At 57.0% G+C, this 25,104-nt stretch overlaps 4 protein-coding genes across 5 annotated transcripts; 3 read left to right on the top strand and 1 right to left on the bottom strand.

Moving 5' to 3' along the window:
- Positions 1-1,601: 1,601 nt before the first annotated feature.
- PDIK1L (PDLIM1 interacting kinase 1 like) lies at positions 1,602-10,781 on the top strand. Of its 2 annotated transcripts, none has more exons than XM_076357630.1 (3): positions 1,602-1,648; positions 2,818-4,244; positions 7,034-10,781. In XM_076357630.1, the coding sequence occupies exons 2-3, from the start codon at positions 3,960-3,962 to the stop codon at positions 7,772-7,774; spliced, it is 1,026 nt and encodes a 341-aa protein (XP_076213745.1). In that variant the 5' UTR covers positions 1,602-1,648; positions 2,818-3,959; the 3' UTR covers positions 7,775-10,781. The 2 variants fall into 2 exon arrangements, with proteins under 2 accessions (XP_076213745.1, XP_076213746.1); XM_076357631.1 differs by having other exon boundaries at positions 1,621-1,648; positions 3,943-4,244.
- A 6,238-nt stretch (positions 10,782-17,019) lies between these two features.
- FAM110D (family with sequence similarity 110 member D) lies at positions 17,020-19,870 on the top strand. Its single transcript, XM_076357629.1, has 2 exons — positions 17,020-17,105; positions 18,230-19,870. Exon 2 carries the CDS (start codon positions 18,351-18,353, stop codon positions 19,377-19,379), a length of 1,029 nt encoding a protein of 342 aa, XP_076213744.1. The 5' UTR covers positions 17,020-17,105; positions 18,230-18,350; the 3' UTR covers positions 19,380-19,870.
- Positions 19,871-20,188: 318 nt separating this feature from the next.
- Positions 20,189-21,175, bottom strand: C21H1orf232 (chromosome 21 C1orf232 homolog). Its single transcript, XM_076357543.1, has 4 exons — positions 21,089-21,175; positions 20,894-20,980; positions 20,705-20,802; positions 20,189-20,447 (listed from the first exon to the last, which is right to left on the bottom strand). Exons 1-4 carry the CDS (start codon positions 21,173-21,175, stop codon positions 20,189-20,191), a joined length of 531 nt encoding a protein of 176 aa, XP_076213658.1.
- An 804-nt stretch (positions 21,176-21,979) lies between these two features.
- On the top strand, positions 21,980-23,381 carry ZNF593 (zinc finger protein 593). The gene is made up of 3 exons (XM_076357124.1): positions 21,980-22,189; positions 22,676-22,738; positions 22,904-23,381. Exons 1-3 carry the CDS (start codon positions 21,993-21,995, stop codon positions 23,043-23,045), a joined length of 402 nt encoding a protein of 133 aa, XP_076213239.1. The 5' UTR covers positions 21,980-21,992; the 3' UTR covers positions 23,046-23,381.
- The last annotated feature ends 1,723 nt before the right edge of the window (positions 23,382-25,104 follow it).

The raw sequence follows: 25,104 nt of genomic DNA on the forward strand, positions 1-25,104 counted from the left end.
GAGTGTATGAGTGCACAAGTACAGGGGTATGTGGGTGCAGAGGTGCATGGGTGCAGGGGTACGTGGGTGCACAAGTGCAGGGGTATGTGGGTGCATGGGTAAATGGGTGCACAAGTGCATGAGTGCATGGGTACACAGGGTGCATGGGTGCAGAGGTATGTGGGTGCACAAGTGCAGGGGTATGTGGGTACATGGGTAAATGGGTGCACAAGTGCATGAGTGCATGGGTACACAGGGTGCATGGGTGCAGAGGTATGTGGGTGCATGGGGAAATGGGTGCACAAGTGCACGAGTGCATGGGTACACAGGGTACATGGGTGCAGGGGTACATGGGTCCATGAGTACATGGGTATAAGGGTGCAGGGATGCATGGGTACAGGGGTACACGGGTGCATGGGTACACGGGTGCGCAGGCCCCATTTTTGCTGCAGCCAGTCCCCCCTGGGGCAGGGCAGCCCCACAGCTGTTTTGGGTGCTCCTTCCGGGCAGGCTCACAAGTTGGCCAAGCGACTCTGCTGGGACCAGCCAAGCACATCTTGCAAAAATGTCCCCGTTTCGGCACTCGGGGCTCTTCCAGGGAGGTGCTGGCATGGAAGCAGGGCTGGCCGGGCACTCAGGAGGGCAGCGCGGGGGTCAGCCACCGACCGGAGCCAGGAGTGGGGCACCCCGATGTGCACCCACCCCACGCCCACAAGCTGGCCCTTGCCCGGGGGGTGGCATTGATTAACTAATTGCTTCTGGACTTGATTAAGGGGATTCGCGGGAATAGGGGGGGGGGGTGTAATGCCCTGATCAGCTTTCAAAACCCACTAGGGGCTCATCGGCCCCTAATTGGCTTGGGGCAGCTTAGGCAGGGCCTCGAGGCACTAACCACCACCGGGCTCCTTCCCAATTAACCGGGGAGAGATGCAAGAGCGCGTTGCTCTGGCAGGAGCGTACTTGAACGGCCTCTGCTCGCTCTCTGCAGGGCTCCAAGCAGCGGCAGGCCCTGGCCTCTCCCAAAATGACTGTGATGGCCCTATGGGTCGAGGGGACAGCGGGGACCGTGGCAGGACGCCCCATGCCCCCCAACTCCTGTGCACGGGGGGCACGTCCAGTCCTGCAGCCTGCAGAGCAAAGGGGGCAATGGCAGAGAGCGGGGCACAGGGAGGGGAGACAGCTCTCCGCTAGGAGCTGTGTCGCCGTCACACAAAGCCAGAGCGCAACCGAAGGCGTGAGGGACTCCTTTCTTAATGCCAAGCAATAAATCAATAAATAAATTTAAAAAAACACAAAACACCCCCAAAAAAGAGGAGAGCTGTCATTGCGAAGCGGGGTGAGCGCAGCGGTGGGGGATGCACAGGGCAGGGCGGAGAGCAGCCGGGGTGGGGGGGGGGGGGAGAAGGGGATGCACAAGGCGCCGGCATCGCCTTGCACGGGCGGCTGCACCCGCCGCGCGCGCCGCCAGGGAAGCGCGGGAACGGCACGCGCGCACCCCCCTGGGCGGAGGGGCGCGCGCGCTCCCCACTCCCCCTCGCCGCCGACCAATCAGGGGGCGCGGCGGCGGCGCGGGGGCGTGGCTGGCGCGGGGGTGTGGCGGCGGCGCAGGGGAGGGGAGGGGAGCCCTATAATGGCGGCCGGGCAGAGGCAGCGCGGCGGCGGCGTTGAGGTAACGCGGCGCCCGGCCCGGCCTGGCCCGGCCCGGGGGCGGCGGGGAGCGGGTCCGGGCGGTCGCCCCGGTGCGTCGTAGGGGGGGGGGCTTCACGGAGCGGCCCGCGCCGGGCCCACACGGGCGGGGAATCTCCGTCCCAGGTGTGCGTGAGGGCTGTGACGGGGCCCGGGTACCTGCTGAGGCGGCTGCGGGGCCCAGCGGGGCGGGCTCCCCTTCGGGCCGCGGCTGACGGGGTCAGACCCCGCTCCCGGCCTCCGCCCGAAGCGAGCGGTGCCTCGGTAATTTCCCTCTGGAGCAAGGTCCCCCTCGGTGCAGGTGGGGTCCCGGTGCGACAGCCGCTTGTGGGGCCTCCCTGGAGGAGCAGGGCGAAGGGGGGGTGGGGGGGTGTAATTTATTTTATTCCGTAATCGTTGCTGCTAACGAGGCAGCCAGGGAGGGAAAGCGCTTCCCGTGTGAGGTGCCGGCTGCAGCTTCCCAGGTCTGCAGGAGGGAGCAGGGGCAGGCCCGGCCTGTTTGCTTTGCGCTGCCGGGCCTGTGCCTGGCGCCGCTGCCGGGGCCCTGCCGCTCGGCGTGAGCTGCCCCGGTCGCTGCCCTGAGGAGCAGGCGGCGCTTCTCATGGGGTTAGGCAATAAACCTTGGTGGCGTTTCCAGACCAGCCTAGCCCGCTGTGGGGATGAAGGAAGGCAGGTAGCAACCCTGACGCTTGGCAGTATGACAGATCCTCTCTGGTAACAGCACACAGCTGACTGACTCTCAACACGGGGGGGGACGACGTTTTCTGCTCATTTTGAACCTGATGTGATAAGTGTTTGAGTAACACAATCTTTTCCTCAGGAGTTATTTGGCCGCTGGTGAGATTACAGACCCCGCTCTTCTCCCCTGCGTGGGAAGGGCTATTGGCCCATCAGATCAAATGTACAGGCTGTAATCTCAATCTGTTCCTCATGGTCCTGCTACAGCTGCAGGCTCAATGCATCCTGTGAGCAGAATCTCATGGTAATGCGTTTCTTGGGCACATCACATTTCAGTTCAAAATGTTCTCGTAAATGTGCATCACGGAGCTTTGCTAAAAGGTTAAAATGTCTGTGTAGTATTGCCATGAGACTGATGATACCTTTTTTTCTCTCTCTTTCTTTTTTTTTTTCTTTTTTCTAAAAAAAAAAAAGTACCTAAAACAGTGGAAATAGTTGAAAGCTTCCTACTAATAACAGGCTGTTTTGATGTGGTCCTTATTGCCTGGTTTACTGATATAGAGAATTACACTTATCACTGGCAATCTTACAAACTCTGATATACTAGCTGTGATATTATTTTTTGGTTTTTTTGTGTTTCATTCTGTTTGACCAGTGATAATTGGCTAGCCAAGCTTTTTTTTTTCCTGTTTATAGTCAGTGTCCCATTTTGGTTTGGTTGTGTGAAGGTGGTGCTGGTGTGTTTTAGTTTGTAATCTTGCAGGGAAGTGTGCAGGGAGGGTCATAAATCTGTAGCAGTGTTTGGTGGCTTTTTTTTTGTGTGTGTGTGTCTGTCTCTTGTTTTACTTATAGAGCAATATCTTAACTTTTGTCCCTGCCCTGTTGAGCAAAAGTGAAAGTTAGATGCTGGATATAAGCTTCTGCAATCAGGTACCCTTTCTAACTTTTTGTAACCGTAGACTTCTCGTTCAGAGGAGACTAGGTGAAAAATCATAGTAACATTAAAAAATAAATCGGAAGCAATCCAAAGCATCCTCTTGTCCTAGTATCAGTAAAAGAATTTCATGATTAAAGTATAACAGCAATGCTTACTTATGCAGTCACCTCCATAAAAGGCAGTGTTAATTAAATCTGTTACTGCCCAACCACAGGCTTCAACTAGAACCTCTCCTCTGCTATCCCAGGTGTGGATGGAGAGCATGATACCGTACTATTATTCCCGCAGATGTTCATGGAAGACACTGAGAGAAAGGAGCAGGAACATACGCGATAGTCCTGTCTCGGCACAATACAAGTCTAGGTTTGAATTGTTGCCACCTTGAAAACTGGGCTGTATTTGAAATCTTAATAGTCCCACCAAAATGATGTAATTTCACTTTTAACTAGTCCGTGGCAACAGGTACAGGTTTACAGAATAGCTTCTGGAACGTTCTAGCACTCGAATGCAGCGTTCCGTTCAGGGTAACGCTCGGAGGCACTGCCCTGTTAATTGCAGGGTTTTGGTAGGCCTAATATTGCCGCACCAAGCCGTATGGGGGAAAATACAGCCCAGTTCTTGTTCATAAGTTTTAGTTCTGTGGGTTTTTCCCCCTTCCCCAGAACCCTTGATCTTGAAGATGGTGAGTAGCCAGCCTAAGTACGATCTAATACGGGAGGTTGGTCGTGGCAGTTATGGTGTGGTGTACGAAGCAGTCGTCAGGAAGACCTCTGCACGGGTCGCGGTGAAAAAGATTCGGTGCCATGCTCCAGAGAACGTGGAACTAGCTCTGCGTGAGTTCTGGGCACTTAGCAGTATCAAGAGCCAGCATCCCAACGTCATTCACCTGGAGGAGTGCATCTTGCAGAAAGATGGTATGGTGCAGAAGATGTCCCATGGCTCCAGTTCCTCCCTTTATTTACAGGTACATGAAGCTGAGGTAATGGGGTGGAAGTAATTAATATGGATGTGTAGCTGGGAGGGAAGGAGGTGGGTAGCTAAGATCTCTTTTTTTTTTTTTTTTTTTTTGAGGTATGCCTAGTTAGGAGAGGGTATTGTTCACGTTGTTGACACCCAAAAATTATTATGTATCTTTAAAAGAGCGTATCTATTGAACAATCACCTGTATCTTGTGATTTCAAGCCATGCCAGTCTAAAAGACTCCAGGATTTTTTTTAATGCAAATCTGCTTTGATAATTTGAGGAAACACCACGGGTAAAGCACGAGGGAGGTGCAGGCTGTCGTATTACTTGGTAGAAGCCCTGCTGCAGGGTTAATGAGCAGACATGTACTGATGTCTTGGGACAGAGCTCTGAAGAATTTCTTAATCTCGGATGTCCTTGGAAGAGGAAGTAACCATCTTGATTTAGGAAGCCAACGCTTAAAATTCTTTCAGAAATAATAAGCAATTGGTAGCATGCCGGGAGCTGTTTTCTTTTTTGAATAAATAACTATTAGTTTCTTCAAAGAGAGGTAAAGGTATGATAAATAACGGAGTAAATATCACTCCCCCTATGTGGCTACTGAAAGCGTCCTTTAAGTCGCCTTTAAGTTTGAAGATGCATATTTTTGAAGAATAAGTAGCTCTGAAAAGACTTTGAAAGATAATCTGATTCATTCCCTTGTCAAGAAGCTGCCCCAGCTATAAATCATGCCCTGGCAGAAATTTGTGTCTCTGGTTTAAAAAGTCAGTAGCCTGCTCAATGTTTATTGTGTTATCCCTAGTCAGCTTTTATCATTTCAGTTTTTACTGTTGTCATTCTTGCATGTCTAATGTAGGACCTTTTGTTAGTGAACATTCATCTGACAACCCTTCACGGCTGTCCAGATCCCGTTGTGCCGAGTGCTGTACGAGCCTGAGAAAGAGGATTCTTGCCTTTGTAAACTCGCTGTAGCTTGGTAGTTGTTACTGACCTGCTTTCATGAAGGGATTAGGGTAAAATAATACTGGCCAGCTTGTGTGGGAGAAATGAGTGCCTTACCTTCCTGGTCGTTAGTGGATCTGTGAGAGATTGCATCAAACTTGTGGACAGCTGTACAGGGAGGAGCTTAAAAAAAAAAACAAACAAACCAACCAGGGTGGAACTGCAAGATGGGGAAGGGTTTCCAGATCACCTTGCAGCATTGGGTTTTGATGGTAGTGCCTGTTAACAATGCAGCACGTAGATCTCGCCCGTGTCACGCGCGAGCACTACAAATTGTTTTCCTGCTCCAGAGAGCAGCGAAGAGCAAAGGGCAGAGCTGAGCTGACTGTGAAGAGACTGGGATCATTTTATAATAGCATGTGCTAAAATAGAGAAAATCGGATCTCCCTTGGCTTGCCCTCCCCTCTCCCCACCCCAGGTGATATTACGTTACAGAGCTGAATGGGTGCAGTGTGTGAGGAGGCTGGCCGGGGCCGGCGGGTATTAGTGTCTCCTGAAGGGCTTTGGGGCAGACGCTTAGCCGGTGTCACCTGAACTAAGTCAGTAAAGTGAGAGTCCTAAACTAGCCTGGTCCTGTGGTGCTTGCTGCTGTCACAGACGTGGTAGTGGATTTTGTGGTCTTTAACGCTCTGAACTGAGATGCAAGTACAGCTTCTGTAAAGCCGTGTGGAGGGAAGAGCTGTGTGTTGGTGCTCGCTTGGCAAAGGAGGCTCCTCGCTGTCCTGTGATACCTTAATCTCACTGTTGTTGACTGTAAACCCTAAATATGTAGTTTTCTAGTTCTAACATGGATTTACTGTTTTAAGTTGGTCCGTACTAGTTGAGTACTAGTTGTGCTCGCAACTAAAGATAGCTATAAATTGCTAGTCATTTTGCTCTTGGATGGAAAAAGGTCACTTTTTTTAAATGCCTCTCTAAATACTAATAGCTACCTTAATTTTTGAAAGCCTGTAGGAGCTACATTTGGTTTAGTATATGTTGGTTTACTACTAACAGAAATAATTGCAAGACTTAACCTTCCAGAGCATACTAAGAGCCACCCCACAGGAGCTGAAGAGGCAAATGTGTAGTTGTGTAAACAGGATTAGTAAAACTGGTTGCTGGTTTTACTTTGCTTTTTGTTTGAAGCAGCTGTTAGAACCGGCTGCTCGAGCTACTCCCTGCTTATATTCTAGAAAACAGCTAGTGGATCGTGGCGGTGGGAGAGGTGTTACGTGCAGCAGCTGTTCAGCTGTGCCCGTAGTTTAGCGTTCTCCTGAGTTAAGGGATGCTGTGTTGACGCGTGCTAAAATACATTCGTGTGTAAGGAGTGGAGAATAGGCTTTAAAAAAACTTATTGCGGTGCTGCTTCATCAGCGAGGACAAATACAACCCCCTGGCACTGTATGGAGTTACTTCTTGAGACTTTGTTTGTACATTAAAGTTGTTAGCAGAATGGGTGGGACAGGCTTTGTCGGGGTGGGACACTGTCCAGCTGAAACAGATGGGAGCGCAATGGCCACTTAGTATCTTTCAAAATACTGTTATCTGGGTCAGGCTCTAGCTTCTGGGCAGGAGCATGAACTTGATATGCTTCTCACGCACGAAAATAAGGAGGCTGTCAAATACATTGTGATTTTTTTTTTTTTTTTTTACATCATAGATTTTGCGTAGTTTTATTTTCACCAGTTGCAATATCTTGCTGTCTGGGTTGTCGAGAGGAGGATCCATACTTCATGCATTTTTCCATCATATCTTTCTATTCTTGTGATCATCAGGTAGTTATGACATTTCTTTTCCTTGTTGCAGCTTGTAGAGACCTCATTAAAAGGAGAAATAGTCTTTGACCCCAGAAGTGCTTACTACCTCTGGTTTGTAATGGATTTCTGTGATGGAGGAGACATGAATGAGTATCTGTTGTCCCGAAAGCCAAACCGCAAGACCAACACCAGTTTCATGCTTCAGCTCAGCAGCGCGCTGGCGTTCCTGCACAAAAATCAGATTATTCATCGTGATCTCAAACCTGACAATATTCTGATATCTCAGAGCAGGATGGATGCTAGTGACTTGGAGCCTACCCTGAAAGTAGCTGATTTTGGGCTGAGTAAAGTATGTTCAGCCTCAGGACAGAATCCCGAGGAACCAGTCAACGTAAATAAGTGTTTTCTATCAACTGCATGTGGGACTGACTTCTATATGGCCCCCGAAGTCTGGGAAGGACACTACACTGCCAAAGCAGACATCTTTGCGTTGGGGATTATAATCTGGGCAATGTTGGAAAGAATCACATTCATAGATACGGAAACAAAGAAAGAACTTCTGGGGAGTTACGTCAAGCAGGGGACAGCGATCGTGCCTGTTGGAGAGGCGCTTCTAGAAAACCCTAAAATGGAACTGCTCATCCCCGTAAAGAAAAAATCCATGAATGCTCGAATGAAACAGCTGATCAAGGAAATGCTGGCTGCCAACCCGCAGGACCGACCTGATGCTTTTGAGCTAGAACTGCGGTTAGTCAACATAGCTTTTAAAGACAGCAGCTGGGACACGTGACCTGCCGAGTCCTGTCTCTCGAGAGAGCTCCTTCTCACCTAACTGATGGTGCAGCTTAATGGCAGTAAAAGAAACGAGCCTGAACTCAAACCTGCAGGGTGTAGTTTCTACCAAACGAATCTCTTCTGAGTTTCATAAATGATACGGATGTTGAGTTGGCCGCTGTGTTAATGATGCGTTGATGTGTATAATACCAGGATGTTACATGCAAGTGTAAGATGTGACGGTGTTCGTTTGTGTACGCTGGCAGTGGGATGTCTTGAGAGCTGAGACTTGATTTCCAGCACTATGTCGCGGAGTATTTTGTACATTCCAGTTTCCTATGTCAGTGTTAGGAACTCTCATGGAAGAAGAGATTTGCATGCTGGTAGTGCAAGTCTTCAGGCTTTGTAAAGTAATTCTGTGTATATGTTTATGTATACGAGTGACTGGGAGTGTATGCCACTTTTCTTAAATTATTTGCTGTGGGTCTGAATGATTGGGGTCTGCTAGAGAACTAGGTGAAGAAGATAGATGAGAAGCATTCTTTCTTCTCCAGGCCTGAATAACTTTATTATTTATTTTTGTTATCTGATGTCAAAGATAGGGTCCGAGATGTGACTTTGCAGACAAAAAAATGCAATGCAAGTGGATCAGCAGTTTTTAAAGTGCTGACATGGCCAAGCTTAGCACTTACAGCTTAATGAGCTCGTCACTGAGGGAGTCAAATTACAAAATGGAGGCAATCAGGTGCCAGCATGTTTGGCTAGTTCATTAATCATTTGATTTTGCTTTCTTCTAGTAATCAAATACTCTATTAATCAGTTAATCTACAGTTTCGCAATGTGCTCTCTACTCTTGTATCTATAATCCAGTAGCACCCTGGGTACTTCAAATAGGAGAGTACGTGAGCTCAGTTCATGGAAACGCGGATGAGGGAATCCAGCAGCGTAGAGGGTTATTTTTAAGATTCTTCAAAATATGGTTGCAGCACAGTTTTCCCGTTAACTGAATCTAATAATACTGGTCACGGTCTCTTCCTTTCTGGCACTGACTCTGACCTGGTAGTGATGAGGAGATAAAGGGCTGACTGTTTGTTTGTCTTGTAGAACACACCTATTCTCAAATACGGGAGAAAACCCAGTAACCGGTATGTGAAAGGGATCTCCGATTTGTGTGGCGACCTTGGCCGATTTTTTTTTTATTTCTTTCTTTTCTTCCTTTTAAAGAAGTAATATTTAAAACCACGGACAGTAGGATGGAAAGCCTTGAAGTAGTTGAAAGGCTGCTTATCCCCAGCTCTTAGTCCACAGAAGCAGATTGATACGCTAAGAGAGGTTTCACGAAGGCCACCTGACGCCGTACGGCAGTCAGAAGCTGCTTTGTAATAACACTTTGTTCTTTTGGGTGCAGGACCGTGACCAAATTCTCATCAATTTGACCTTTTGGAAAAAGTAGAGTCTTTAAAAAAAAAAAAAAAAAAGCCTTTAAAGGCAGATATATTAAAGCTGCAACAAAGGCCGGTTTTCTTAATAAAATGAATTTAATGTTTTTTCCCAAATCTTCCCCGAGAACTGCCATACGTATTCCCTTGTGTAACTTGCTTCTCGGATGCTATTGCCTCTTAGTGCTGTGAGAGCAGTTCTGATCAGTCAGTCTTTATTCTGCCCGAGTGTGAATAAACAGCACAAACAAAATACAGTATTTTTTTTTTTGTTCTTCTAAAAGCAAAGGATTCTGATTCTACCAAACTCCTGAGGCTTTACGGACTACAGCTGGTTCTTACCTGGTGCTGTGTAGAGCTGGTGGCAGTTACCCAGGGGGCCTTAGTCTTTAATTCTTGTTATTTTGCTTCACTTTATCGTTTCAGGCAAGTTGTCTAAACAGGGATTCTCAGGCAAGTACATTTTGCTGTCTCAAAACAATGTTTATTGTTCAGAAGATGCTATAGAAGTAACTTTTGAGTACGGCAGAGCGCCTTCGCTTCAGTGTAGATTGGCAGGGACGGAGGCGACTGCATCGCACCGAGGACACAGCCTGTTGCCTGCGTAGATGTCCCAGTGTCGCTCCTTCCCTGCAGAGAGCTTAGTCTGTAAAAGAAGAGTGGGAGCCTATCTGTGAGTAACGATAAGGAGAAATCTATTTATTCTTATGTTCTAGAAGCGGAGATCCAGGTTTTTTTCTCATATCTTAACTGAGTTCAGTACAACTGAAGCCTCAGCTTCTTACTGAAAGGAAGAAGAAAAACCTCTCGCTGTCTGTGCCAACGCTGCTTCACAGTACTTACATTTCAGCGTGGTCATTCGATGAGTAAAGTTTTAAGAGGTTATATAATTTTTCCATGTTAAAATTGAGAGCTTTTTAAAAATACATCGTTAACTTCCTCTTCTCTCCTGCCCACCCAAAAGTCAGAATCAACTATGTTATCTTAAAGTGTGAATCTACTACAGAATAATACTACTTACCTTTAAGGCGCTTTGCAAATCACCTGATTCTTCTCTGAAGTATTTCGAAGGATGAACACCAAGTGTGCTGCCTGCCTGCCGTGCAGAAACGAGTGCTAGTGAATGGCACGGGAAAGGTGTTTGGTTTTTTTGGGGGGGGGCGTGGTGGTGGTGGTTTTTTTGACTCCCAAAGTGTCTCTTTGCACTGATTGCCACTTTAAAGGGTGGGGGTACCCGAAATCCCTCTCATGGTGCTTAGCCTTGCTGTTGGGTGACACTGAGTGTTTCCTTGGTTAACACTGAATGGTAGTCCTTGAGCTCTGTGTTCCGTTTGATTTTTGTTGTTGTTGTCTGAGGTCTTTGTTTTAAAGCCTTTGATAAATCAAATTGTTGTAGCAGCTACAGAGTTATTCACCAGCATGACACAAAGTCAAGATACTTTTCAGCACTCAAAGATTTTTTTTTTCAAATCTTTCTTTAAAAACTGTAAAATATATTTTATGGAGAATTTATAATGAGGAAAATTATTGTGTAATTTATTAAGTTCATGACTGTTTTTGAAATAAAATCTGAATTTCGATGAAGCTTTTGAACTTTCTACAGAGAAATGCTGTCTCCTCAGTGAGCACAATGTCATCTAGCTGTCAGCAAAGCTACAGAAGGGTTTATTTGCTGTGCTAGGACAGAAGTAAGCTGTAGTACTTCATCACAGCCATACCGTAAGTGATTCTAAGCTTGTAAAAGCTGCTAGATTGGCTAATAGCTGTGCTGCCCGTCCTCTGTGGGTCGCGGCAGTGCCAAACTTCCAGTGATGTGTAACGCGCTGCTGGAGGACTTGGCAGAGCGAGGCCAAACTGGGTGTGAAAACAGAGCTGTCTCTGGGACCGCCTGAGGTGAGCCATGTCCCTGCGGACCCTGCGGCTTCTGCCCAGCCCTGTAAGAATCAAAACAGTGCTCTTCTGGGTGTGCTTCGTTTTCAAAGAGGGGATTAAAGACTAAAAAAAGCATTCTTGCATCCAGTACATACTTGAAGCTGTTATTACAAGCAAAGCGAGTACCACCCTGGGCTGTAAGGAAATCTCTGGCAGGATCTGCCTACCCCGCTGCTGGTACTACTGGATTTTTTGAGGCTGCAAATAGATGCTGCCGCTCTCCTGGACACTGACGTTCCTCCTGCTGAAGCGAGCCTTTCCCCCTCTAGTTCCTGCCTATGCTGGAGTAGGATTTCACCCAGAAAGCCGCCAGCCCTCGTTCTGTGGGTGAACCCCGTTTTTTTTTTCCCCCCCCTGAGCGCACCACGAGCCCCTGTGCAGAGGGCTGAAGGCAGCCCGGTGAGGGTGCGCTCTGCTGTGTTTCCCTCCCGCGTACGCGGGCCGAGCGGGCTGCTGGCTTCCTCTGGAGCTGGTGGAGGGAGCAGGCGCCTGCAGGCCCTCGGGGCAGCTCCTGGGGCTGAACCGGGTGTAAATGGTCTTCTGGAGGTTTGTGAGGGATGGTGGCCTGCTGGTCTCGCGTGCCCTGAGAAACCTTAGAAATAAAGGTGGGGAAACACCTTTGCTTATACGTGGTACAAGAGTCTAGGAGCCATTTGCGTGTCTTAATTAACAGTGCTCTGGAACAAAGGGTTGCGCAGACTGGGAGTGGGAATAACTGGAAATGCTGTAAACTGTTTTGTCTTGCCATTTGTTACCCCCACAACAAAACCAAGCCCAGTCATCTCCTGTGGGCCGTGCGCTTGCATCGTCGCCTGTGGTTTCCTGCGTATCCTGGTGCCAGAAATAGGCAGATTCCCCACCTGGCAGGAGCTGTGTGGTTGAGCCCTTCAGTCAATGCCATCGTTGCAAAAGAGAAAGGGATTGAAATTTAGATATTTTTTTTTTTTTTTTATTAAAGGCTAAGCACCTTAATTAAAAGAGAAAGTCACACCTCTTTGATTAGTTGTACGAGTGGTGATTTTAAATACAGACGCAAGCTAAATTCCTCCCCCACAAAATGAAGAAAACTAAGCCTACATACTGGAAATATATCTAGTCCATGGCGGGGGGGGCGGAATCTGCAAGGAAATGCCCTGGTGCAGAAATTAGCTGTAACTAAGGCTGCATCTCAACTCGAATAACCCAACCTCTGCTTTATTTTCCTTGTTCTGCAGAATGCTGAGGCCTCGGGCTCCAGCTTGCCCATCCTGTTTCCTCGGGCAGGGCTTGGCTGGGCGATCCCCACTCCGCAGCGCCGGGTTTGAGAACTCGCCTTGTTTGTATTTTCGCTTTGTGTTGGTTTAAACGGAGTTTACCTTTGCGCCAGCCAATCGCGGCCCCTGCGCAAACTGCAGCGTAATGGCAGATGTTGCTTTGCGGTCGAGATAAAGCCCTGTCTCGGGGAGCCTGCAGCCGCCTGCCCGCCCCTTGGAAGGGTGCCTTCGCTTCAGAGAAACAACTTTCCCCCCCCCCCCCCGGTGCCGTGGCTGGCTGAGCAGACGTGCTCGGATGGCCTTTGGACCGCGGGCAGCACGAACGTCCAAGTTTTTGCGTTGCCTTTGCCTTTGCTCCACCGATGTCCCGTGAATCCTTCTATGGGGTATCCTATCGCTAAGTGTTTTTAATATTTACTGCTGGTCTGCGTGTGAACACAAGGAGCTGTCCCACGGAGAACTAGTTAGGAGTATTTAAACACGAGCTCTGTTTAATGGGCACTGCTGAGCGCTGACTGTTTCATTTCCCTTTCGGTCTGAGGGGCTGGGGAGCAGTTCATGCAAAGTGCAATTTCTGTTCTTAAGTGCAATGAAGAGGGACGTATCTGAAATGCCACAAACCCTCCAGAGCGTCTACGCTGTTTGGGGTGGCCTGGGAGGTGGAAATACAAGACTGAGCTGCTGCAGATCTCTGTTGACTAGCTCTGTAAGTGTTTTTGGGGAGTCTGAGACCGCACGCTCTTACAAGCAGAGCAAGCGAAGCATGGAGAAGTCGAGTGACCTGAAGGATGAGCCAGCACCGTTGCTGCAAGAGGAGCCGCGGCCCAGACCATGTTCTTGTTAAATCCCTTTGTCCCCAAACGAATTTCCAAGATTATTTGGGTACCCGAAGCAGAAAGCGATTGCATAAGGGCTGCAGCTCGTAAGGAGCAGCCAGGGCCTGTGCAGGGGCCTGGGCCGAGCCACGGGGCTGAGCTGGCAGGTGGTGGTTGGAGCTGTGGCCGCTCTCTTTGGGGCGGCCCCACACGCCCAGCTCCCGTCCCACACTCCACCAGGTAAAGCGTGCCGGGCTGGGGTGCTGGAGGACGCAGCTGGCTTGCTTTGCGTTCTCCCGAAGAGGGCAAAGGGAGAACTGCTGCTAGAGTTGCAATTGCTCGGAGGCCTCTTTAATCTCTGGGATTTGAGATGAAAACAGATGCAACCTAAAAACCTTTGCAGGTCCCTTGCAGCAGGTGGTGGGTGCAGCCCTGATGCTCATCGTTGACCCTAGGGAGGCTTCCCTCAGTCCCGGTAGCTCCTTCCATCTCTCTCTGCCTTTCCTGTCTGTCCCTGCGGTCCCAGCACTGACCTCTTTTGCTTCGCAGACGCGGGAGAGCCGGCAGAAGTCAGCAAGGCCAGCCATCACCTGCCGTGGGTTTTGCAGCCCCCGTTGGGGGGATGAACATCCACGGGAGCCTCGGTGTCTTCTCCTGGGCCCAGCTGCTGTCTAGTTCCTACTTGCACAAACTTGTGGGTGGCTGCCTTAGATTAGGTGGTGGTTTCAGATTTATTCATGCCTATTTGAGCCCTTGATATTTTTAAACTTGTATAGCAAGCCTTCCACTCCTGCCTTCTCCCGAAGGAAAGCGTCTGCGTCCTGAGCCCGCTCTGGCTTGCAGCCACCCAGCTCCCGTGGGCTGCTCTCCAGGCGGTGGCATTTGCATGGACCTCAGACCAGAAAGGGCTTTTGTGGGTTGTGAAAGTAAACCAGCAAGTAGAAACGGATGGCTGTGTTACCGGGTGCTGCAGTCCTGTCTGCACCCAGTCATGGTGGAGTTAAAGTGATTTTTTTAAAAAAAAAAAATAATTTTTATTTATTTTTAAAGGAGAAATGCATCTGGAAAGGACTGAATGGGACACAGCTGGCTTCAGCCCTCCTGCTGCCTGCGGGCATGGCAGCCTCTGGCTTCCCCTGCCTGCTCGCCCAGATCCATCGGAGTAGCGCTGGGAGCCCTGCGCTGGCCGTGCTACTCTGCCGCTACTCTGCCGCTGCTCCTCAAGCCCGATGTGTAGGTTATGAGGTGGGGACGTAATTAGCAGGGCTGAGAGGGCCCTCTCCCCCTTACCACGAGCTGGGAGGGAGGAGAGCTTGCGGGGAGCAGGGCTGTTTAATCGGGGGCTAGACATGCTCTGAAAAATGGTGTTGGAAGGAGGATCTGTGCCCTGGGACTCGTGACCTTTGAGGACTTCCTTAGACTTTTCTCTCCCACCACGAGGCCTGGAAGTTTCCCATACCTGGCCCCAGACCCGAGATGGCTGGCAGAGGTTTTGCTCTCCAAACACCCCCTTTCTTGCACTTTTTGTCCTTAGGTATCTGGTGCTGGCTGCTCTCGGGAGCACGGGGGCTTGGGTTGAGCAGGTCGGATCTGGACTAGCAGTTCTCAGAGATCTTACGTGATTTTGCTGCTTGGCAGAAGCAGGCTCTTAGAAGGTGTCTGGAGCCGTGGCTGGGTTTTGCCCGGGATTGCTTCGCTTGCCTGGCACCGTGCTCGCTTCCCGGTGAGCCGGGAGGGGAGGGAAGCAGAGCCCCATCAAAGAGCAGAGAGCGCCTTGCGAGAGCTCTGAGTAACCTTAAATGAAAACAAGGGACTTAGAGCATCCATGTGACTAAGAAAAGCCACCTGGTGCTGAAGCCACCAGCTTCACAAGAGGCTGATTAGTTGGGTAAATCCCATCCTAGAAGTCGAAGTGACAAAACCCCCATCACCTCCCCAGGGGAAGCGGGAGCTGCCTGGGATGCCGATGCCAGGAAGGGCTCCCCACACCATCCCTTTTTGTATCCCAAAGGGAATCTGCCTTGTCCAAATATAACAGTTCAGCAGTAAGTGCCTGGCGGGTGCTCCGAGGAGGAGCCAGAGAGGACGGCTGCTCCGTCTGCCTCGCTTCAGGGTAGGAGCATCCCCCAGGAACACCCCGCATCAGCCAGAGAAAGGTGAATCAAGGGCTGCTCTTACTCACTTGTGGCTTTACCGGAATGGCTGCTGCAATTCCAGCTCGGAAAATAAAATCTGTCCTAATAAACAGTGATTCATGTTGCCTGGAGTTAAAGATAGGGTCCTGTCGGCTGGGAACCCAGCCATTCTCTTCCCGGGGGCAGATCCCAGGGCTGCCACGGGTTTCTCTGTCACTTGCCCCCATCCTTTTCCCCCATCTTCCTCTGGAGACGGTCGGATTTGCTCTGGCACGGCCGCGTGCTGCACACAGAGCCCGAGTGCTGCTGGGAGCACAGCTGCCTGCGTTGCTCCTCTCCAGGTTTATTAGAATAGAATAGGTGGTTTGTTCCTTCCTCACTTTCACTGGGATTTTTTCCGGTGCTGGCAGAGCTCGGACAAGCCCTGGCCGCTCTCATCCTGCTCAGCCTCCGTTTTAGCCTCCGTTTTCGTCAGCCCAGGGGTACTGGCTCCAGCCCCTTCCTGGCACCGGTGCCGTCACACAGGGAGGTGCTGGACGCCGACCTGGCCCCTGGTTCCCGGCACTGGCTCCCCAGCAGCGGCACTGCAGGAAGGAACTGGGGTGGGGGCCAGCAGCGCTCTGGCCGGGTCCCCTCTCGTCCAGCGACAGAGCGCCCTGGCCTGCGGGTCCCGGGCCGAATGCCATGGTTTTGTCCCCACTGGAGACTCCTGGTCCCCTCAGTCCCTGCAAGCAGCCTGGGCTGGGCTGTACCCCAGCTCTCCATCCAGAGGAGATGAGGAGGGATGGAGGGAGCGGCTGGTCCCCTCCGGCTGGGAGAGGGATGGAGGGAGCTGGCGGGTTCCTAGGGAGCACTGGGGGCTTTTCCAGTCCCGCTCCAAGGGGCTGGGAGCTGAACTTAGGGTGCAGCATGTCCTTCCCCACCGGCCGCTGCAGTGCCACCTTCGCAGCCGCCCGGGCAGGTGCTGGGGATGGAGAGGGGCCGGGGGCTGCCCCCCGTGGGAGGCAGCCTTCGGGAAGGGGAGAGGGCAGTGGTAAAAATAACCCCTGGGCCGGCTCCAGCCCGTTGTGGCTTCCTGCGATTTACAGCCCTTCCCGGGGGGGAAGAGGAGGCAGGAACTGGCCTGGCTCAGGGCTGGCTTTGACCCTTTCGCCACCAGCGGAGAAGGCGCCCCAAGGACCCTTCCTCCCTCCTTATCCCTCGCCGGCTGGGGCAGGATCCTGGGGAAGGGGATTGTGGTGGGCTCCTGCTCCTGAGCTGCACCCAGCATCTTGGGGTGGATATCGAAGGAGAAGCTGCCAGAGTGGACATGGTTTCCCTGTTCTGTTCCTGATGCCCCGTGTGCTGGGGGCACAGAGAGACTGAGTCCTGCCTGGGAAGAGGCAGAGATCTCTTGCTGTGGATCCCAAAATCCCAGCCAGGCTCTTGTAAGGAGGAGGAGGGAGGAGGAGAGCTGGCAGAGGTGAGCTGGGGCTGCTGGAGAAGGAGGGTTAATGCTGGCTGGGCAGGGGCAGGGCTCTGGGGTGTGAAGGCTGCGGCTGGGGCAGGGGGGTCATGCTGGCAGGGTGGGCATGGGGTGGGCTCCTGCTGACGGAGCTGGGCTGGCAGGGGTTAACGGGGTGGCTCTTCCTCTTCCTCACCCTCTATATGAGGCTCCTGCCGGCTCTGGGCTCAGTTTGCTGCTGGCGGCCAGAGGGGCAGGAGCTGAGCGAGACCGGAGCATCCCTGCATCCCACCATTGCATCCCATCCTTGCATCCCTGTGTGGGCTCAGGTGAGCAAGAGCATCCTCCACCCGCCCAGCCCAGTGGCTGGGCACAGATCCTGGCAGCGGGGCTGGGCCGGGGAGCGTGCAGGCGCACTGGCGTGGGCAGTTGCATCCTGGGCATGCTGGCTCTGCCAGGGCAAAGCCAGCGGGTGATGGGACCACGTGCCGGGGCCACCTTCCCTTGAACCACGGCAAAGCTCTGCCCCGCACCGGGGGAGGCTGGGGAGCTCGTTCCTTGGGAGCACAGGACCAGACAAACCCTGTGCCTCAGTTTCCCCATCTGTACACCAGGGGTGGATGCGGTGTTGGAGCCCATGGGCTGGGGGGAGGCGGTGCGTGGGCAGAAGGCTCCCCGGGCTGTTTGCTCTCTAGTGAGCCCTGCTCTGCCCGGCCCCATGTCCCTGCTGTCACCTGGGGAGGCTGCGGAGCTGGGTCAGCTGCTGGCGATGGGGCGGTTTTTCATGGCCGTTTGGGCCTCTTCTGCTCAGCAAAACCATCTGCTTTGGGCATTTACAGCCCCCGGGTCAGGCTCCAGACCCCCTTCCCCTGGCACCCACCTCCACCGCCGGATTCACGGCCCCGGTCCCACACGGATGCTCGTGTACAGCTGAGCAAGAGCCATCGCACCCCAGGGCTAATAAAAGCCCCTTTGGTCTATGCCCCCCCCACATCGAGCAGGAGAGGTACCTTCCCTCCCAGGTAGCCGAGCTCAGCCTGGCTGCGGGGAACAAGGCACGGAGACCCCAAAACATCCCCCAGCTCCTGCCCCGCTGCCGTCATGCACGGGCCCAGCTGGGGCAACTCGCCAGCTCTCCTGCACACGGGCTTTGTTCTGCTGTCCCTGCACTCGGAAAGATAAGGCGGCCGGCTCCGGTATTTTTTCCTGTTGGAAGCCGCTCCTGGGATGCGGGTGAAGCCGGCGGATACTCGGCGCTTCTCTCTTCCTGCCCGTAGATTGTTCCTGCCTGGGCTGGCAGGGCTCGCTGCCTGCTGCCTGCCTGCTTGGCCGAGGGCAGCGCTGCCCTGCCATGCGTGGGATTGAGGGGACCCCTGGCTCCACTTCCCCCCCCGTCCTCTCCCGCCACTGCTGCATCCTCGGTTCTAACCCCGGCTCTCCTCTCTCCTCCCAGGGCCGAATTTAGGAGCTGGGCGAAGCTTTGGGAGCCTCCCCGGCCGCAGCACCGGACACCCCCGCAGCCACCCCGGGGAGGAGCAGAGCGACCAGGGGTGCCGTTTTGGGGCTGGGGGACAATGGTGCCCCTGGGCAGCCCCCCTCTCACCATCTGTGCCTCCAGCAACCTGCGCCTCGTGGCCTCCAACCGTGGCTCCCCCCTGGCCTGGCTGAACCGGGGCCCCGAGTGCCCGCGGGAGCTGGGGGGTGATGGGGGCCGGGTGCCCAGCGCCGTGGAGCGGCTGGAGGCCGACAAGGCCAAATACGTCAAATCCCAGCAGGTCATCAACAGCCGGCAGGAGCCGGCGCTGCGGGGCTGCTCACCCCGGCTCTCCCCCCGTGGTCGGCGCCTCCTCGCCCGTCAGCAGTGTAGCGAGTTGTGTCAGGCCTCGGAGCTGGGCCGGGAGGGCCCCCGGAAGCTGCCGTGTCCCCAGTCCCCCGTGTCACGCCGGGCCGGCGGCAGGCGCCTGCTGAGACCCGACTCCCTCATCATCTACCGGCAGAAACGGGACTGCCCGGGGGGGGACAAGGAGAACGCCAAGGGCTCCGGGCTGGTGCGACGCCTCTTCCAGGGACCCCTCAGAGGCAAGCCCCCCACCTCCCCCCCAGCCAGGGGGCTGGATGAGAGGCCGCCAGCCCCCCAGAGCCCCGAGACCCCCATGCTGTGGGTGCCCGCGGAGAAGGAGGAGGTGAGGACGCCGGGTGCCAGCAGCAGCAGTGGCGGCGGTGGCATCTTCTCTCTGCCCAGCAGCCCGGTGGCGCGGCCCCCCGGCAAGCAGGCACTGGCTCTGCGCGTCTCCCTGCCGCTCTCGGAGCAGGAGCGGTTCTTCAACTACTGCGGGCTGGACCGGGCGCTGGTGGAGCTGCTGGGGCGGGAGCGGTTCGGGCCGGCGGGCTGGGACAACGCCTCAGCTCGGCTCCCCGGATCCTGCGAGTCGGAGCCTGGGCAGGCCTCGGGGGGCAGCGAGGGGGACGCGGGGCCAGGCGAGGAGGAGCCAGACGCCCGGCTGGGCTCTGCCGTCTCCGTGGTGGAGCGCAATGCCCGCGTCATCAAGTGGCTCTACGGCTGCCAGAGAGCCTGGGCGGCTGCCAAGGAGTCCACCGTCTGAGCGGAGGCAGCCCGGCTGGGGACGGGGACGCCCGCGTGGGTCCCGCTGGCTGGACGTGGCCCCTCGCCCTCGCTGGATGTGGCCAATGGACTGGTGGCATCCTCGGTCCCAGCACCACGGAGCTGCTGCTGGCTGGGAGGGCCACCAGGTCTACCCTGGACCCGGGGCTGAGGGCAGTGGGAGCACCTGAGGGGCAGGTGGGGAAGGGGCTCCCTTGGGTGAGTCTCTCCCCGGCTCTGGGCTCTAGCAGGCTGCTGTCCCCCCACTGCGGCCCCTCTTCTCCATCCTCCCCATCTCCAGCCCAGGGTGGTGGGATTGGGGCTGCAGCCCCCTGAGCGACGCGTGTCCTGCGCCGGCTGCAGGCTGGGGGGTGGGCAGCGCCTGAGCCCCCCACCACGGGCAGCGCCTGCCTGCAGCTCCCTCCTCCCTGAAAACGGGGCTGCTGGGGCCAGAGCAGCGCTCAATAAACTTGTGGGTTGTTTTTTTTTCTAGCCTGGCAGTGTGTGTGGTTTGTGCGGGCAGAGCCCAGGACGGCGGGGGATGCCTCGGGGCTGGGGGTGGCAGCTCCCCATCCCCATCCCCACCGCGGGGGCTGTACTGCTCCAGGGACAACAGGGCTGCCGGGGCGGGGGTGGGCGAGGGCGAAGAAAGCACCAGGCAGGGCTCGGGGAGAAGGGGCACCTCGGGGTCTTTAGTGCAGACACGTCACCGAAACCCACCGTGGAGCCACCCAGCGCGGGCAGGGGGCTGCCTGCCAGCGGTGGGGGGGTCGCCCACACTGCTGGAGGGTCCGGCTGGTGCCTCCTCCTCTAGTTGCCCTTGGGGGCATTTTTATTCCGGATTTCGGCCAGTTTGCTGGCCAGGAAGCCCCAGCGGAAGGCCCCTTCCTCCGGCTCCCGCAGGTCGCTGCCATCGTCACCCGGTGGCTCCCCAGGGCTCTCGCCTGGCTCCAGGGGGGGCACCCCCTTGTCCAGCCCCGACGCCTGCTGCCACTTGGTAGCAAAGAGATCCCAAAAGCCGGGTACCTTCTCGGAGGGGGGTGGTTCGGGCGGTGAGGCGGCCAGCGGGCTGGGGAGAGAGCGGGGATGGGGACATCGGTGTGGGGACCCTTCTCACCAGGTCCCACAGTGGCCAGGACTGGGACCCCCAAGCCCCCTGATGTCTCCCCTCCATGCCAGCTCTCCTCCTGCTGCTCCCCAGCCCAGCCCCATGGGTATAGGCAGGGGAGGGGGATGCAGGTGATGGGATGGGGGGATGCGGGGGCTCAGCAGCTCCCGGGGACCGGATCCAGGCTCTGGGGTCCCCCCCACCAAGATGCAACTTACTGGTCTGCGCAGGGCTCCGGGCTGAGCAGCTGGTGCTCGTCCTCATGGGTGAAGAGGGACGAAAGCGTCCGCCAGCCCCGGGCACCCACCCCCTGCACCTGCAGGGGAGGCAGCACCAGGCTCACCGGGGACCTCCAGGTCCCAGCGGCCCCCCCCCACCCCCCCCGCTTCCCCCGGCCTCCTCCTCACCTTCCTTGCCAGCTGGGACACAGGGCTGGGTCCCTCCTCCATCAGTGTGGGGGGCTCGGCCGTCTCCATCAGCTCGGGGGAGTCTCCCTGCAACGAAGCCCCCACATGAGGGCAGGGGTGCAGGCAGGGGGAGGGCAGGGAGGTTGGCCACCCTGCTTCAGGAGGACCCAGGCGTATCGGTACCCCCCATCCTACCTCCTCCTGCAGCACCCCGTCCGCCTGCCCCCCCCCCAGGGTCTGCAGCACTTTGGCCTTGTAGAGCCGCCAGAAGCCCTGGCTCATGGTGAGGGGCTCAGCGGGGCCAGGAGCCGGCAGGTGCCAAGGGGAGCGGGAGGGGTGCGGGGCCAGGCCCCCCCGCGCCGCCCTGGTGATCCGGTGGCTTCATTAAAGTTTCAGGGGCCACTTCCAATGCACAAAGGGGAACCTGAGCCCGGCCTGAGCGGGGGCAGCACAGCGGCGGCTGCTCCAGCCACCCCCAAACCTCCCCCCGTGCCCCAGCCCTCCAGTGCCCCTCGCTCATGGGGGACCCACAGGGTTGGGGCCACCCCAAGCCCACAGAGCGGAGCAGGCGCTGGGGCTCGGCGCTCCCCCCGCCGTGGGTCCCCATCTATAATTGATCACCCAGGGGGAAGGAAACGTGATCGGTGCCGGGGCACGGTGCGCTGAGCCCGCCCCGGCTCGTCACAGCAGTGACCGGGGCAGCACGGGCTCAGGTCACCCCCTGCCCCGAGGCCAGGCCCTGTGCCCCACGGCGGGGACAGCCTGGGGACGGCTGCCACCGGGTGCTGGGGTCCCCTGGGGACGCGGCTGTCCCCCGAGGCCATTCACCGGCCCGGGGAGGCGCGGGGCCGGGCGCGGCCGTCGGGCAGAGCTACGGGGGCTGAGCTGGGGGGCGTGGCCTGGCGCTGCATGGGCGTGGTCTGTCGTCCCACGGGCGTGGTCTCCCGTCTCGTGGGCGTGGCCCGCAGGCGCAGGGTAAGGTCTGCCCGCCTCGTGGGCGGAGTCTGCCGCCTCGTGGGCGGGGTGTACCGGCGCGGGGCGGGGCCTGCAGCCGCTTGCGCCTGCGCGCTGCGGAGAGCGGTCCCGGCGTGCGTCCGCCATGTCGCCGCGCAACGGCCGTCGCACCGGCGCCCACCGGGCGCACTCGCTGGCCCGGCAGTGGAAGACGAAGCGCCGCCGCCGCGACCTGGACGAGATCCACGGGGACCTGCAGCCCGAGAACGCCGCTCGGCTGCTGCGGCAGGAGCCCGACCCCGACCTGCCGGGCTGCGCCCAGTTCTACTGCCTGCACTGCGCGTGCGTGGGGCGGGGGGGCTGACCGGCCCGGGGTGGGGGTCCCCGCATCAGGGGTGGGGGGAGTCCCGGGGGGGGGGTCCCGGTCGCGGGGGGGGCTGGGGTGGGAGGGCTCTAACCCTTGGGGGGGCTTGCCCTGGTGCTGGGGGTTGCCTGGCCCCTGCGGAGGGGGACGTTGCCCTGGTCCTGGGGGGGTCCCTGGCCCCTGGGAGGGGGTTGTCCTGGTCCCGGGGGGGGGTCCCCCGCTTCTGGCGGGGGGGGGGGGGGGGGGCGCTAGTCCCGGCGAAGGGACCCGGGGGTGGATCTTGTCCTGGTCTCGGGAGGGACCCTGGCCCTTGCAGGGAGCTTGTTCTGGTCTCAGGGGGGACCCTGGCCCATGGAGGGGACTGGCCCCAGGGGTGTGGGGGGACCCTGGTCCCTCGGTAGGGCTCTCCCCAGCCCCTCTCCCATCTCGGGGCCCCCTGACCCCTGATCTGTTATCCCCCCCAGGCGCTACTTTGTGGACCTGACCAGCATGAAGGAGCACTTCAGGTCCAAGGTGCACAAGAAGAGGTAAGGGGGGCCCCGCTCGGGCCCCGTGGGCCTGTGCCCTGCCCCGGAGCAGGCTGTGGCCCCCTGCCCCGACTTCTTTGGGGTGAGGCGGGTGGCTGTGTCAGTTCAGGGCCGGTCTTGTTTTGAGGTGGAAGGCTTCAGCCCTCCTCTCTGCCTTCCCCGCAGGCTGAAGCAGCTGCGGGAGGCACCGTACACGCAGGAGGAGGCAGAGCGCGCCGCCGGGATGGGCTCCTACATCCCCCCAAAGAAGGTGGAAGTGCAGACCCAGCCGCTCGAGGAAGTCATCGAGATGGAGGCGTCCAGCTGAGCCTCCAGCGGACTGAGGGGCCGGGCGGCTCCGTGAGGGCGTCTTTGTCCTCAGCTTTGTGAGAAAAACATGCCCCGGCGCAGCCCGCCAGCAAGCAAACGCACCGCTCCTCCCGGCAGCCCTCCTCGCCGGAGCACTAATGAGGAGAAGGAGCCAGTGAGACCCTGGGTGCCCTCGCTGTGTGCCCTCCTTTTTGGGGAAGGGGCAAGCCGCTTGTTCCCTAAGCGCTGGCATGACTGTACGCTCGTCTCTTTGCTTTTAGAGCGGTTTTAGGCCTCTCTCCTTAGGTCAGAGGTTGACCCCGGTGGGTCGTCTATTAAAATATGTCAACCAAAAGGCCGGCAGTGTTGGGAGCTCTCTGTGAGCGTGACCCAGGCCCTGGCTGGAGGGCGGCAGCCGCTCCTCGGGGTGCGGGGCAACCTCTCGGTGTTGTGCTCTTCCTGATTGCACAAAGGGAAATACTGCCAGCGTCTGTGCCAGCCCGGAGGAACGGCCTCGTCCCGGTGCTGCTGCCCTGGCAGAGTGGTAAAGCTCCCTCTGCTTTGCCCTCCTGGCAGGGGGTTCCCAGCTTACTGGTAGCAGATACGGGGCTGCTTTTTCGGGGGAATATGTGCTTGAGCGAGCTCTTCATCAAGCACTTGGGCCTGTAGCGAGCAGCTCGTCATGGTGCTGGCCCTGCCTGTTTGGGCCTTGAGGGAGGAGTGCTGGTGTTCCCCTGGCCGGGACGCTTTTAGGCTCCTGTCCCCTAATACCCAACGCCTGTGAGGGATTTCATCTTCCTAAAGGGCTGGGGCTGCGCGTGTGGCGCGATCCAGCCTCCCCCCCTCACGTCCACCAGCCTGCCGCTCCTGTGATCCCTGCGTTGACCCTGCCTCCGCCTGCCTGGCTTTCGGGGGACTTTGTGTGACGATGCCACCGCTCGCTGCTGCGAATTCCTCCAGCGTCGGTCTCGCTGATGCAGCCCTGGCAGCAAAACCCTCAGGCTCGAGGTTCGTCCCTCCTGATGAGCCGGGGACGGGGGCGCTGGGCCGGAGCAGCAGAAAGGCAGTGCGACAACGCAGCTGTGCTTGGCAGGAAAGGGTTTATTTCCATGCAGCCTGCCCGGATTTGTTCCCCCCGCCAGCCCCCGGGGAGATGAAGGCGACTAAATCTAGCTGTTAGCATCTCACTAGGGGCAGCTCCGCGCTGCAGCTCTGCGCGCGTTTGGTGGGTGCGAGGGGGCCGGGGAGGTTGCAGACCCCATCCCAGCGGGATGCGCCTGCCCGGGGGACACGTCGCTGACCCTGTGGCCCCGTTTCCCCCCCCCCACACACGCACACCCCCTTTGTTGCAGAGGCTGGTCTGGTCCCAGCCCTCCCCGCCGCGTTACCTAACAGCACTCGGCGCTGACCTCCTTTCGGCGGGGCTGGGCTGGCTGCAGCCACAGCACGGTCCCCGCAGGGACGGGGCAGGGGGGGGCTGCGTGGCTGCTAGCGGGGTGCAAGAGGCCCCTCAGGCCTCTCTGCTTGGGGCGGGCGGGTGGGGGGGGGGGGGGGGCGCGATGGAGATGGACGCAGCACCCGGCTCCGCCATCCGTCTGTCTGTCCATTCAGCCTCTGGTGGTCTTGTGGCTGGATCCTGGTGTCTCGCAGGGGCTCAGCCGGCAGCTCCGGAGTCGGGAGGTGGCTTCTCCGTTCTCCATCCCAGTCGTTGAACCAGCTCCCAAAAGCAGGGACAGACGGGGACAGAGGCGCGCGTCCCCCGGCCCTGGGGCATCGCACCGCCCAGGCGTGGAGGGAAGGGCTGGAAATGGCGCAGATCAGCTGGAAAGGATCCGCATCCGGCAGCTCCGCTCAGGCGGGGGCCAGCGGGTGGAGGGGGACCCCAGCACCCTGCCTTGGGGACCAGCCCCGTTGGCCCCCTCCTCACGGCTCCGGGGGGGCCTTGGTGGGGCTGGCCATCCTCCGGGCGCTGTAGAAGGAGAGGCAGAGCCCGGCAGCCGCCAGCAGCAGGGCCAGGGGGGTCAGCAGCCGCCCCCCCGGCTCAGCCCCCCGCCCTGCCGCCAGCTGCACCTGCAGGG

This window comes from Aptenodytes patagonicus, chromosome 21, assembly GCF_965638725.1.
Source record: "Aptenodytes patagonicus chromosome 21, bAptPat1.pri.cur, whole genome shotgun sequence".
Lineage (NCBI taxonomy): Eukaryota > Metazoa > Chordata > Aves > Sphenisciformes > Spheniscidae > Aptenodytes > Aptenodytes patagonicus.

Bases quoted from the DNA above. Each gene is read 5' to 3' on its own strand.
- PDIK1L (XM_076357630.1), top strand. From the start codon at position 3,960: ATGGTGAGTAGCCAGCCTAAGTACGATCTAATACGGGAGGTTGGTCGT. The intron at 4,245-7,033 runs GTACATGAAGCT...TCCTTGTTGCAG, and splicing joins GTTCCTCCCTTTATTTACAG to CTTGTAGAGACCTCATTAAA.
- FAM110D (XM_076357629.1), top strand. From the start codon at position 18,351: ATGGTGCCCCTGGGCAGCCCCCCTCTCACCATCTGTGCCTCCAGCAAC.
- C21H1orf232 (XM_076357543.1), bottom strand. From the start codon at position 21,175: ATGAGCCAGGGCTTCTGGCGGCTCTACAAGGCCAAAGTGCTGCAGACC. The intron at 20,981-21,088 runs GTAGGATGGGGG...GCTTCGTTGCAG, and splicing joins ACGGGGTGCTGCAGGAGGAG to GGAGACTCCCCCGAGCTGAT. The intron at 20,803-20,893 runs GTGAGGAGGAGG...CCTCCCCTGCAG, and splicing joins TGTCCCAGCTGGCAAGGAAG to GTGCAGGGGGTGGGTGCCCG.
- ZNF593 (XM_076357124.1), top strand. From the start codon at position 21,993: ATGTCGCCGCGCAACGGCCGTCGCACCGGCGCCCACCGGGCGCACTCG. The intron at 22,190-22,675 runs GTGCGTGGGGCG...TATCCCCCCCAG, and splicing joins TTCTACTGCCTGCACTGCGC to GCGCTACTTTGTGGACCTGA. The intron at 22,739-22,903 runs GTAAGGGGGGCC...CCTTCCCCGCAG, and splicing joins TCCAAGGTGCACAAGAAGAG to GCTGAAGCAGCTGCGGGAGG.